The sequence below is a fragment of the Spodoptera frugiperda genome, chromosome 18 (assembly GCF_023101765.2).
Source record: "Spodoptera frugiperda isolate SF20-4 chromosome 18, AGI-APGP_CSIRO_Sfru_2.0, whole genome shotgun sequence".
In the NCBI taxonomy this organism is placed as follows: domain Eukaryota; kingdom Metazoa; phylum Arthropoda; class Insecta; order Lepidoptera; family Noctuidae; genus Spodoptera; species Spodoptera frugiperda.
In genome coordinates this window covers 1,392,041-1,406,679 of record NC_064229.1, presented here as the reverse complement: position 1 = coordinate 1,406,679, position 14,639 = coordinate 1,392,041, and the positions used below count along the sequence as shown (strand labels likewise).

Genomic DNA, 14,639 nt, shown 5'->3' with positions numbered 1-14,639 from the left:
ACCCGAAACACCAGAGGCGTTTCAAGTGCGTTGCCGGCCTTTTGGAGGTTAGGAATGTAAGGGTTGTTGGGGAATCGGGTATTGGGAAGGTGGGTAATTGGGCCTCTGGTAACCTCACTTACACAACGCAAGCGTTGTTTCACCTGGGTTTTCTGTGAGGCCGTGGTATCACTTCGGTCGACCTGGCCCATTGCGAAAAAAATGACTCTTCCACACTTAAAAAGTAGTAGAAACTAGTAATAATTAAAATGAACCCATTTTAACAACAGCTGTCTACAAAATGTTCTATGAAGCGTCTGTCGGTTGCCTCCTATAAGAGCGTCTCACTTTGGCCCCGTCTTGCTTTGTCTGTTAACTTGTAATTAATCATTTTCACCCTACAGACCCGTCGACTTCCCCAACTCGACTAAATACCTCGTTATTTTCACTTCGGAATAGTAATAATAACCTATTGTTAAAGAAATGTTCTATTAAATAGAAACTGTTTTTTTTTTTCTGGGTGTCATGAAAAACTTTGTCCCACTCTAGGATTTTCTCCTGTGTCTCCACAATTAGAAATTGTAAGTTAATTTCCACACGATGTTTTCCTTCACCATTTGTCAGTGGTGTCTAAATAATCTTAGAAAGTACATATAACTGGGAAAAAATCACATTGGTACTTGCCATTGGTAGATTTCGAATCCGCGCTCTGATGCATGAGAAGCGGGCGTCTTAAACCTTCGGGCCACCATTATCTTATTTACTTTAACATTATATCAATATGTATTGTAGTCACGGTTCATATGCCACACAATTACATAAATAAAATACATAAGGACGTATTAGAAACACGTGTACCTATGTAAACAAATATATACATATGTATATAACAACTGAATAAACTTATCATTAGTTGTGAGCATATGTAAATATAATAGTATTGACTACTGATCACAAGCGCGACTGCCGGACAAGGGGTTCGGTTCTGAAACAATTTTGAAAATGCTTTTCTACCAGAAGTGTGTTATGATACGTTGCTGTTTATGTTTAGCACTGGTAGAAACGGACTCAGCCAAGCTATATTTTTATATGGAAAAATGCGTACCATAGATGGCTGACATACTCGAGCTGCACATCTTACTCGCACAGCTACATAGCTTAGTATCAGTGAAAACGATTATTTAGTTTCATGGTTTAGCTATTACATCTTTGTAGCATAGCTACATAGCACATCTCTTGTGGCAAAGCACAATTAACCAACCATTATCCAATCAGCCTAATTTTATCTTATACTGGACATACAGAAAATGTCACTAAAATGCCATAAAATAATTAAAAACAATAACAGGAAAACTGTTATTTCAAAGCATTATTTATCTGTGGTTAAGTGTTCTAATAAAAAAAAAGAAGCTTACAACTGTCATTATTGCGTTTGACGTCATGAAAGCTAAACGTATTCCATTCAATATGCATTTAATATTAAAAGTAAAAGGAAAAAAATATGGTAAAGTTCTGTTTAAAAGGAAAACCTCAGAATAAGTAAATAACAAATCTTGTTGTTTACGTAGTACTTGTATAGTATTGTTCGAATTTCCCAAAAGCAAGTTCCAAGGAGTTTCTGTACCGGACAGTATAGTGTCGGCTCACAGCAGAATCGATTAAAGAACTAGAACACATATTATTATATTACTAGCGACTCCACCCGCTCTACTCGGCTCCTATTGGTGACAGCGTGAAATTTTACCTATAACCTGCCTAGATTACTGTATTACACGACACAAAAATAATTATTCAAATCGGACCAGAAGTTCCGGAGATTAGTGCGTTTAAACAAACAAACCCGTCAGCTTTATATATTAAGTACAGAAGTAAAGATTTTAACACTTTATTAATAATTTGTCTATTTTTTTCTGGGACTTAATGCATACCTTTAAGTTCAAACGCAAATATGGTCATTTTTGCAGACCATACAAATAAGATAAAAAAGTCAAATCTTTTGTTAACGTCAAATTAAATTGTCCGTCAGTATATCTGTCATTGAACTGCTACTGGTGCTTGTTCCAAAGTGTAGTTTCAAATGGAAAGCAAAGAAACTCCATCGTTACATAAAACATACCTAACTGGTTTAAAGCCTTGGAAAAATAATGTTGTTTCGAATGAATTTTAGTATCAACTCAAATCAAAGCAAAATTATTTAATCATAGACTTATAATATACTCTTACAATCATGTGGGCGTTTAATTGTATGTTATTTTTATACAACAAAAGAGCAATTTTTCCTCAATTCTCTCAACTAGATACATAGACAAATATTTGTGATATGTGTTTGTCCTGTTTGTATATAAATATGGTGTACAAAGGGTAGGGATTAATTCGCGACGTTCTTACTTGAATAGAAAAGGGTTGATGTGAGGGCGTTGACCCCTGCCCTAGGCCTATTGCAAAATGTATGACGAATAATGTTATTTGGTATTTGTGCTCTTATAGTTCTTCATAGTATGGAAAGTTTCTGTATTTGGAAATATTCAGTTGTTGCATGAAAACAGGAATATATGTCCGAACTTTTTTGGTTTAAACTACCTTCTAATGTGTACTGCAACTGCTGTAAGCCAGATCTACAGTAGATACAGCCACGAAAATCACTGGAACAATGAACTCTTCGCGTCTTAGGGAAATGAATGACTTCCTAATCCCGCAACGAAACAAATCAGAAGAAATTATTAGAGGAGAAGAAAGAGAAAGAACTATTAACTCATTGCGTACAAACAGGGACGTATAACATAGTTGAAAAGATTTGTTATTAAAGTGATTCTGTGTCCCTCTTGTCCACTCCCATCAGAGAACGAGATTCTGGCTTTTAATTATAGTCCTTTGAAAGACAGATCCGAGGGCCCAATTACCCCCGTTCCCAATCTCCTCAATCTCTCGATTCCCCAACAACCCTTAAATTCTTAACCCTCCAAAAAGGCTGGTAACGCATTTGATAACGCCTCCAGTGTTTCAAGTGTCCATGGGCGGCGGCGATTGCTTACCATCAGGTAATCCGTCTGCTCGTTTACCCGCTTATATCTTGAAAAGTTCAAAAGGATTCTAATCACAAAATAAAACACAACCATAGAAAAAGTCAATTACAAAATCTATTTATTTAATTAAATTCTCTTCTTTATTTCTCATTCTTCTTCTTTCTTGGGGCACTGGTCAAGGTTCACACATTTGCCGCTCGCTGTGTCCCTGACTGTTGGCGCCTCACAATAGCAGGCTGAGAAGTCGCAGATCAACCCCTCCCCGGCTACGGGGTTAGGCTCGTCACAGGTAGGTTCAGGAACCAAGGGTCCGCAGCCAGTCGTGTAGGCGCGGGTTCCTACCTCACACTCCTTGTAACCTGGAACAATTCAAATGGTGGAAGTTAGGAAACATTTTTGTTACTTTTTCAATAGGGCGGATGGTTATTTTTTATTTTTGCGTCCGTCTTGTAGATTATTTTCAAATATTAGACACGTATTTTTTATTTTCTTATTATATCTTATTATTACATCTGTAGTGGATAAGGGATTTCTGGGTCGATTCCCGGGTTGGGCAAAGTATTACTGAGCTTTCTTCGGTTTTTCTAAAATTTGTCTGTAGTAGCACGAAGTCAGGAATTGTGCCCAGTATATGGCAATAGTCTCACCATCTATTACATGGAACTTATAACACAAATGGTGCAACTGTACATTGTATAGCGGCATTACATGCCGTAATGTGCACCTCAGCCTACCCCTTCGGGGATAAAAGGCGTGACGTCATGTAGTGGTTGTTTTAAAAGATACTAGTTTGTAAAACAAAGTCAACATTACTATTATTTAAACCCAACTAATTAACTATATCTAAATTAAATGTCATGTAATGTTGTCCGTTCGTTCGTTCGTTCAGAATAATAATTGCGATTCACAAATACTCGTAAATGCATTCGCCAAAACGGCTATGTTTAGCATACATTTAAATTTTGTTTTATCTAAAATCGTGTTTATTAGTTTTTGAAATGGTTTCCTAATTTTACGTTCTATTTTGATAATTAGATACGTTAAATGATAGTAATTAGTTTTGTTCTATGAAATACTAACTAATGCCGCGCTGTTTGATGTTATGTTTACTACACACTGTGATTTACACTAGCTGTGTGATGTTTTATAGCCTAAAGCCTTCCTTAAGTCTTAGACTGCCAATAGAAAAGCCTGTTGAAGGCAAATCCTAACGTCGGTCACCGGTGACCATTAACGGCGATCAATGTATAAATAACTCAAATACAAACATGATTATTTAAATCCGACCAGTACCTCTGAAGATTAGCGCGTTCAATATAAGTATAAAAGCATGTTTATAGTAGATAGGTAACTATCACTATTACATTGATGTCATGTTTATAACTACATAACTATGTTATTGAAGTTTGTTTTACGGATGACGGACATGAAATATGTAACATTAATATACCAAAAATCCCATTTGCATCTGTCTGTATGGACAAAATCAAAAACCAGATGTGTAACACGAAAAGATAGTATGATTCCTAAGCAAAGGTAAGGCTCAGATGGAGCCCAGTAAGGCCAGGAGCTGCGGACTACCTAGTGGGTTTACCGGGGCTTCGGCTCGAAGAGCAGGAGTAGGAACGGGGTAGTTTTTAGTCAGTAAGAGTCTTACACTCCATCTCGCCTCACCCAAGGCAGGAAAAGACATTGGATGATCTCCCCCTTCAAAAAGTAATAATAATAATATAGTGTTGTCTACGCGGGTAAAATATTTGTGCACAAAGCTAGCATCAAATAAAATAATATTGTCCATGGACTTATTATTTTAGTAGCTTTACACTCCTCAACGTAACTTAAAATAAAAATCAAATAAGTTATGAAAATAATCCAAATGCTCGGCTAATCGATAAGGATCTCGTTAATGACAAGATAATTAAAAATAATGACATTCGTCATTAAAGACTTTATTTCACTTGTCACGATAAGTCGCCAATTAAGGCAATTCGTTATAAAATGACATTTAAAGAAATTTACATTACTTACATTTAAAAAAATATCGTCTTGTTATTTTAAATTAGTTTTGTTAGAAGTTTTGTAGTTTATTGAATAAATATAGGTACTACAAATGAAATTAATGGATAAAATAATCGAATTGAATAATGGGTCATTATTCCAAATGACCTAAAAAAATATAATTTGACGTGATTCAGAACAAACTGCTACTATTCCATTAAAGATTTTCTTAATGACAAGAAGATTGTTATAGTATAGTGCATAATATTTATAAGTAGAAAATAAGACTAATATTTGTACACCAATTCGGTAGAATGTATGAGACATTAACTAACATAAAACACCTATTGTAACTACATTCTGACATATAAAATGTTTTCTTTCTTTTTTTCTTGCGTGTGAAATTATCGAAACCTATAAATGACTGAGTGCGGCGCTAAATAAGTATTGAAGTTAAAAAAAGTATGGTTCACAAAGTATAATAATTCCAGTTTCAAGCCCTTAACTGACTCACAAAACCAATTAAAGAAAAGTCAGACATACCTAAACTATGTGTATTCAATGTTAATTGGTGTGAGTCAGTATTGTCTTGCGTTCTGCCCTCACGACAAAACAATAACTTCATTTTAATGTTATAAACCTTTTACAAACACGACAATTTTGCGTGACTAAAATCAAAGTCAAAGTCAAAGCATTTATTTCATTTAATCCTAAATTAGGCACTTTTGGAACGTCAAATTGAATTGTCCGTCAGTCTGTCTGTCAGTGAAGCTAGGTGCTCGTTCCAAAGTGTAGCTAACTATCCCAGCTTGGTATAAAAATAATTATTCAATTCGTACCAGTAGTTCTGGAGATTGGCGCATTTTACAAACAAACGCTCTTAAATTTTATGTATATTAGTACAATATTTTTTTGTGCCTTTACCTGTGCCTTTACACTCGATCAACAATGGAAAAACAAGTTGAACATTAAACAAATACCTACAGGGTTCATTATCGTTTATACACGTTTATTTATTGCCGCGGGATTAAAAAAATATTGAACTATCACATTATGTACAAGACAAATTTTCCTTAATATACTTAAAACACCTTTAAAAACAAAACATTATTTTATATGACTAAGTAATACAAGAATTTGTTTGTAATATGAGTCGTAAGGACCATGACTTACTCATGGTGTTTATGTTTAGCCTCCATAACTCGATCTGGTTGGCCATGGAATTCAAGTAATAGCCTATTATTGGGAGTAAAGAAAGGCCATGGAAATCTTTGAGAAAACATAATTATAAGGAGTCAGTGAAAACTTGTTGACTGCATCGTTGGTCGAGTGGTCGGGCAAAGTATTACTGGCTTTTTTCGGTTTTCCGATTTTTTTTTTTTTTTTAAAAAAACGTTGCCCCACATTAGGATTTTCTCCTGTGTCGTGGGTGCGTTTACAAACATACAAGTTCACATGCACAAGACACCCAGACCCGAAACAACAATTAGTGGATCACACAAAGAGTTGCTCCGTGCGGGAATCGAACCCGCTACCCGTTGCGCGGCAGCCAGTTGCCCAGCCACCGCACCAACCGTGCAGTCAAAATTTCTCAGTAGCTGTGGTAGCACGGAGTCAAGTTCTGCCTTGTATATGGCAAGTATAAGACAAATGGTGAAAAGTGGGTATACATTGTATAGCGGCATACATGCCTACATAATACATAATGTGCAACTCTGTCTACCCCTGCGGGAAACCTCACGCATTTCAACCAACATTTTTAATGGTATTGTCAGATGTTATAAACCTTCCTTATATTAAATAAGGCCTCTGATTTGACCACATGGCGTACATTTCAAAAAATATTTTAAATAAATGTGTAAACAGTTGTTTCTTGTGATCACGACAGCCAAGACTCATGTATGAAACGTTTTATTTTACTTTAGTTTACGATATATTTTAGGATTAGTAACCTTGGACTGTAAACCAATTGATGATTAGTTTAATAATTATTAAGTAAAATGAAAACAAAGTAATTTAAACTCACACGAGTAAGTATTTCGATTATAAATACTGTGAGAGCTATATCAGCCGTAATATGACCTTTTTATGATAAACTTTCAAGATTGAGAACATAACAACATAAAATAATTTTATGTATCTTTTATTCCTGGAAAGTACAGGCAGAAATGTGAATATAAAACAATTAGTAAATGGCCATTTTTTTATTGTTTTCTGACTCATGATATTGGGACAATTAAAATAAAGTCTATGCTTTAGATGGGGCCCAGTAGGGCTGATGCCTGATCCGGAGCTGCGGACTACCTAGCGGGTTTACCGGGGCTCCGGCTCGAAAAGTAGGAAAAGGAACGGGGTGGTTTTTAGTCAGTAAGAGTCTGACACTCCCTCTCGCCTCGCCCAAGGCGGGAGAAGTCATTGGATGATTTTCCCCACTTAAAAAAATCAAGTTTAAAGCTAGTTAATAATAATTAAGTATTATTTTTTTAATCAACTCACATAATCCACTGTCATCGTAATAACACTCCCTCGGTTTGCCAGACGAAAATGCAACGTAACTCAGTACACATAGAATCGCAAATAGCTTCATTGTCACTTATATCTTTTTGTATATAAATAAGTATATCAACGAAGTATTTAAACTGTTTAAATGTAATCGTTTCTACGGAAGAAATGAGTAAATAACATGTGGTATCGTTCTTATATAGTTTTTTTACTACAATTTATATCTACATGCTATTGTAATAATTATGTACATAACTATGTACATACGAGTAACTGTGTACATAACATCTGTTCCTTAATCGTTTATTTTTCGTATTAAACTCATTTTTCACTAGTTTTATTACGAGTATGCATACTCCAATCATAAGGAACAAGGTTTTTTTTTTCAAATAGGACAAGCCCGCGCTCCCAAAACCGCTGCAACTCCTGTAAGCCAGAATCTACAGTAGATACCATGAAAACACCGGAACACTAAGGTCCGGCGCGTTTTAGGGACATGAATGGCTGTCTTGGATCCCGCAACGTAATAAATCAGAAGATATTGTTAGAGGAGAAGAAAAAGATAACGATAGTTTAGGGAATAAGGTTATTTACAAATACCTTGGTTTTGACTGCCTCATTGGCCGAGTGGTTGCATGTGAGACTGCCGGGCAAGGGGTCACGGATTCGATTCCCGGGTCGGGCGAAATATTACTGGACTTCTTTCGGTTTTTCGAAAAAAAATCTCAGTACTAGAACGGAGTCTGGAACTGTGCCCAGTACAGGGGAATAGGCTCACCCCCTATTACATGGGATTTACAACATAAATTGTAAAAAGTGGGTGTTCAGTGGCATTAAGTGCCATAATGTGCACCTCTGCCTACCCCTTCGGGGATTAAAGGCGTGACGATATGTATGTATGTACCTTGGTTTTGTTTTTGATAATATTTCAAAATCGAATGAGTCTATAATTTGCTGATCCAGGAAAAAACCTGGGTGTCGGATTCGCACTATTGATATTTCGACCAAGAAGGTAGTCTTAATTTTGCGATTCAACGAAAAACTAAATTTCGGTCGAAATTTCGCAATTTTCCTACCACATTTAAAGTTGTTGAACTAAAAAGGAATGATTTTCTATTTTAACTATTGGTTATAAAGTTGAAATTGGTATACCTACGTCGAATATGATGTGACGTTTAAATTTTCAGAATCAGGTCGTCAATGTCATATGCCATACTTAATCATCAAATATAATCAACAGTGCAGTACGGAACTATACCTATCTATTTTACATAAATAAATTGCTATAATCACCAAGCTTGGCAGACGGTTTGGGGAGCACAATTAGGTCGTCGAAAGTTTAGGGGATATTGCTACAGTTTTAAGGCATACATACTCTGGGACCATAATGTAATCCATACGTTTGTTTATATGTAAATTATCGCATGTCTAATCTGGATAAATTCAAATTAATCGCAAAATGTATTTGTAAGTGCTAATCTCTAGAACGGCAGAACTAAATTAAATTAAAATATATAAAATTCACTAGTAAAAGCACTGGGTTTAACCGCTAGTCTTCAAATAAATAGACCTGAAATAGCACTTTTTTATACGTTCACAAAACTACCAAAAAATCCTATATTATTCGTCTACTTAGGACGGGCTTGCCATAATCACCATGCTTGGCAGGCGGGTTGCAGTTCGTTATAAAAGGTGTAGGTAGAGAGCAATAAATCCAACGGAGCCCAGTAGGGCTGATGCCGACCCGGAACTGCGGACTGCCTAGCAGGTTACCGGGGTTCCGGCTCGAAAAGCAGGAGTAGGAATGGGATGATTTGTAGTCAGTAAGAGTCTGACACTCCCTCTCACCTCGCCTAAGGCGGGAGAAGTGATTGGATGATTTTTCCCCCTCAAAAAAAAATGCAATAAATATTGCCTGCCTAGTCTTTGTTACATCCAAGAGAAGAGGAGGGATGGGAGACAAATGCATTCTAATTTTCTGCCGCCAAATGATAAAAAAAAAAATGTTACTCACATCTTCCCATAATGTAAATACAGCCTCTGGGGTGCAGATTAGTAGAACAAGTAGCCAAAGCGACGAGAGATAAAACACATAATGCTACAATCACCTTCATTTTAACGAAAATTATTATTTTATTCTTCTATTTAATATAGATACGTCCTATTTGTTGCAAGCTATTGGTCGCACTGACCAATCTCCGTAAATAGGTCGATTTATATGTCACCGTATATAATCTGTGATACGATTACATTTTATTCGTTTCTTCACAACGCTGCGGCAACTAGAGATGTGAAAAAACCGGTATTGTTTTGACGTTTACTTTTAAGTAGTTGTGGTCATTCAATAGGTATTTTTTTTTGAAAACCTATAATTATGGATGGTAATAGGTTAAAACTTAAATATACTTAATAATAACTATAAATTCAAAACCTTAGAATAGAATAAGAAGATTGCTATTCATAAGCCTTTTTTTAGGGAGAAAGAAAATTCTCTAAAAATTAAGAGTCCTGTTAAAAAGTATTTTGACTAAACTGGGAATTGAACTCAAATCCCTAGCTCAACAGTCGTGTTTACAAACAATCAACCATCGAAGTAGTGTTTATGTTTCAACCATTGATAGCGTTGATATAATGATTTTGACCTCAAAACTGACTTAAAGATAAAAATAAAAAATCTAAACATTAACACTTTTATATAAAAAAAGAAATAAATACAAGTTTTTACGATTTCTCAAGAACAATCATTAGGTACTTAAGAGCGGTTTAGTCGGCAGCTCGAACTTGCTTGTCGGTGTGGTGCATGCTGTTTCACCCAATAAGTGTGCAGGTGCAGGTGAGACATACTCATTAAATAGCAGTATGTATATAATTTTCTCCGGGGGGGAGACCGGGAAATATGATGAACTAGCTTCTGCCAGCGACTTTTATCCTATCAGTTTGTATTCATTTTATGCTTTATAGTTTTGACTTTTTGTTTAAGTTTTTGGTATTTTGTCGGTTTTTACAAATCTAAACTCGACAAAGTTAATGATTAGACAAAAAGATATCAGGTTTAATTTTGAATGTACGATGCCAAACAGTGGTGGAAAGATGCCCAGAAAGTATGGTAAAAAGAACGACTAGAGCCACATTAAGTACCTGAATTGAATGTGTTGCTATGTGCAAAACTTTTAAACGACTTGACCTACTCCTCTTTCATTTTATTTATCAAAGAATGTCAGGGTGAAGGTATTTATATAAAAGTGGGTAAAATTATAAATATGTAATTGAAGCTAGTACCTAGATAGAAATTAGCATCTAAAGATAAGAATTAGCGTCAAAAGAAGGTTATAATTAATAGATACTAACAAATAGTAGTAATAAAATAATAAAAAAGAATATAAAATAATTAAAAATTGAATTCATCGCTTCAAATATTATACTTTGGAAAGATAAATTCAGTTGATATTCGACTATATTACGAAACACTAAAGTAGAAATTCTCTTGAAAGAATTTGAGGTACCTAGTGACACACGGGTACACAGCTTCTAACGCTGTGTTCATCTGTCATTGATAAACTCAAAAACTACTAAACCTATTTTAATACTGTTGTCATCTAGATATACGGATATTTTTGAGAAACGTTTAAAGACAATCGTGAAGATTTGAGCAATGAGTTAGTTTGTTTTGGTTGTATTTGAGAGATTCAAGGATCTGGGGCCAATATTTGCAATATTTGGCAATGTCTGAGCCAATAGTCGCGGCGTCATTTCCCGCGCGAAACAATTGGCTACTTTCCTACTAGTCAAATTCAATACTTTTTTCGAAACGTCAAAAACGATATTTTCTATGAACTTTGTATGAAATAGTGCATTATGACGTCACAAGTTTTTGACGTCAAATAGCAGACTTATTTCTAGAAATTTAGCTAGAAAAAATCGAAAATTAAATAGTTCATCAAATTTATGAATGAGAGTGTGATTATTTTTTAATATTTTATTGTATTGAAAAGTTGTAATAATTTATTTTTGACCGAGGATAGTACCCAATTATTTGCGTGATCCACAGAGTTCAGATTTTAAGTATGATGTCAATGTTTATTTATCATTAGCGCCATTCAGTTCATCATGGCGCTCGCAACAGTGACGAAATATGATACTCATAAAAATTAATAAACATGGTAAAATATCCCGTTTTAAGTTCTAATGATATTACTAGTGACCAGTTTAAAAACTTATAATGTTTTTTTTATTTATATGTGAATTTATTGTAAACACATGCATAACACAAGATAAAATCCTAGAGGGAGGATAAGCCATTTAAAGAAAGAAATTACAGTAACGAAGTTCAACTTACATCTGCCCAGAATGTACTGACAGCCCCTTGAAGACACTGATGGTGGCTTGGCCATACACGAAGCGACGACACACAAAATCAAAATGGCCGACAATAACTTCATTTTGACAGATTCCTTTTTTAAATAAATTACGTCTGACAAAGAATGGAGCTATATTCTTCCACTGACTGGTTTGTCTAAATAGTCCGTGTTTATATAGGTAGGTGTGTTTTTCTAATAATTAAATATTTATCGTGAATCGTGCGCAACATTGTTGGTCTAGTACAGGGGTGTCCAACTTTGGACCTGACATTTAAAATTAAGTAATTAGATCTATATTTTAAAATTGATTAAACTTGGCATTTAGTTTTTCCCATATATTTTTCCTGTGGTTTTTCCTATCCAAAGGAATATTTGAAATTTTCTATTTTTTAAAGTCTCAGTATCAACGCGGTTCCTGGATTTGTGCCTGATAAGCTTCGCCTTACCCGATAATTCGTCTACTAATTTAAAAACAAATGTTTAACACTTTCTCATATATGGGTTACAAATTCTGAGTGAACAAATCTTACTAAGTTTTTGTGTTTGTGTGTATGGTTGTTACTCACTCACGTCAAAACGGCTGAAGGGATCGGGATAAAATTTGGAACAGGGGTAGATTATGGTCTGGAATAACAAATATGATACTTTATATCGTACCTTTGGGAACGAAACTTGTAGAAGCTAGTTATAAATTATAGGAAAATAATATTAATTAATTATTATCCATAAATAGGTTGATCGCCTCTGGTTTTGTTCTATCAGCTATACGCGAAATATTTGAATCAAGTTTGGGGTCGACCAAAAAGCGACACTATTGTTTTACTGCGATTTTTTATCTCACGACTTAAAAATTCTCAGTAACTAAGTTAACTAACATGGTTAAATATTTTAATTTGTTTATCTTTTGATTCTGTGAAGCAATCTTGTTAAGATCTTCTTACTAGGTTCTAAGTACTGTTGAGTACTGTTAGGCGCTGTGTTGCTTTGACGTTCAAAAATGCCTTCCTGGTCTATTTGAAATAAATATTTGACTTTGACTTTAAGAAGAGAGTGTGAACGTGGATTAAAAATGTGTACCTTCTAAACTATAGGTCAAAGCACATTTAATAAGCGTTGCTTGCGTTGTATGAGTGTGATTACCGGAGGCCCAATTACCTCACTTTCCAATCCCCGATTCCCCAACAACCCTTAAATCCCTAACCCCCAAAAGGCCAGCAACGCACTTGTAACACCTCTGGTGTTTCGGGTGTACATGGGCGGCGGCGATTGCTCACCATGAGGTGATGAGTCGAACCGTCTCGTCTGTACCGGCTTATACCTTAAAAAAAGTTCTTATTTTTGATAGATTCAAATACTTTATCCGCACAACTTATTTTTTTTTTTATGGAATAGTTGGCAAACGAGCCTACGAGGCACCTGATGGTAAGCGATCAGCGCCGCCCATGGACACTCATATTCAATACCAATTTGTTTGAGTATTTAAAAACAGGACAATCGGTTAGGTATTATTATGCAGTATGTTCGCATATCAAAAACAAGTTTTTTTTTAATTAGAAAAATACCTAGAACCGGTATCTTATCCTTGTTATTGACGAACAATGTCTGAATGATATCATTATAAATAATAAATATAGGTATGTATTTATATCAAGAATGTCATTGGCTAATTGGTTTCCGTACAATTGCCGAGCAAGGAATCTGCGGGTCGATTTTTTTAAGTCAGGTACAAAATTACAAATGATGTCTTGAAAAGTGTCTATTAGAATTTAAGCCAATCTAAATATAATTTTAAAATCTTTCGGGCTGACAGAATTCTTGCGGAAATGATAAAAACGGGATACACCTTTTTGTGATGTACATAGCCGCTGGCACAATAATGATATAATATAAATAAATAAAAATGAATCGCCATAATGTATGTACGCGCATAACTTCTGAACGACTGCACCAAATTGAATGGTTTTTTAATGTATTCCTAACTGTCAAGAGAATGTTTGTATAAAAATATATAGAAAAGGCATGCCGTTCGTTAGTCTCACTAAAACTCTAGAACTGCGGGGCCGATTTGGCAGACTTCGATCTTGAATTATTTGTTTAGGTACAGTAAAAAGGTGAGAAAAAAATACAAAGTTTGCCGGGCCTGCTAGTATTTAATATACATCTATGAATAATAGATATTGATTATTTGTTATGAAGACGACTTTAATGCATTTGCATTAGATTATATAGGTAGTGCATCTCAAGGCTGATGACGTAACCTATAACATCTTACATCTTACATACATACACTACTTATTATATGTATAAGGTTGATCAGTTTGTTTATTTGTTTGAACGCGCTAATCTCTAAAAAGACTTTTTGTGTTGGATAGTTCTGATAAATGCTTACCTTTTGGAAGATACTTCAACATTTGAAACAATCATTTTGACTTCACGGTTGGTGCAGTGGCTGGGCAACCGGCTGCCGTGCAACGTGTAGTGGTTTCGATTCCCGCACTGAGCAACTCTTTGTGTGGTTCACAAATTATTGTTTTGGTTCTGGGTGTCGTATGTATGAAAACTTGTATGTTTGTAAATGAAAACCCACGACTCAGGAGAAATATACAAGTGTAAGGCACCGTTTTAAAAAAAAATCATGTAACAATTTATACTATGACAGAATTATTATTGCAAAATTGACATAATAATACTTTACCCTACCCGGAAATCGAACCAGCGACACTGCTCAGCAGTCACGAACACACAACTAACAAAACACTCTTTAATTCGTTAAGTGATA

The 14,639-nt window shown here is 35.1% G+C and overlaps 1 protein-coding gene across 3 annotated transcripts; it reads right to left on the bottom strand.

The window, feature by feature from the left end:
- Positions 1–3,097: 3,097 nt before the first annotated feature.
- On the bottom strand, positions 3,098–12,007 carry LOC118277799 (uncharacterized). Of its 3 annotated transcripts, none has more exons than XM_050700268.1 (2): positions 11,839–12,007; positions 3,098–3,361 (listed from the first exon to the last, which is right to left on the bottom strand). In XM_050700268.1, the coding sequence occupies exons 1-2, from the start codon at positions 11,939–11,941 to the stop codon at positions 3,150–3,152; spliced, it is 315 nt and encodes a 104-aa protein (XP_050556225.1). In that variant the 5' UTR covers positions 11,942–12,007; the 3' UTR covers positions 3,098–3,149. The 3 variants fall into 3 exon arrangements, with proteins under 3 accessions (XP_050556225.1, XP_035452630.2, XP_035452632.2); XM_035596737.2 differs by lacking the exon at positions 11,839–12,007 and adding an exon at positions 9,517–9,725; XM_035596739.2 differs by lacking the exon at positions 11,839–12,007 and adding an exon at positions 7,497–7,677.
- Positions 12,008–14,639: the final 2,632 nt, after the last annotated feature.

Bases quoted from the DNA above. Each gene is read 5' to 3' on its own strand.
- LOC118277799 (XM_050700268.1), bottom strand. From the start codon at position 11,941: ATGAAGTTATTGTCGGCCATTTTGATTTTGTGTGTCGTCGCTTCGTGT. The intron at 3,362-11,838 runs GTAAGTTGAACT...GAATTGTTCCAG, and splicing joins TCAGTACATTCTGGGCAGAT to GTTACAAGGAGTGTGAGGTA.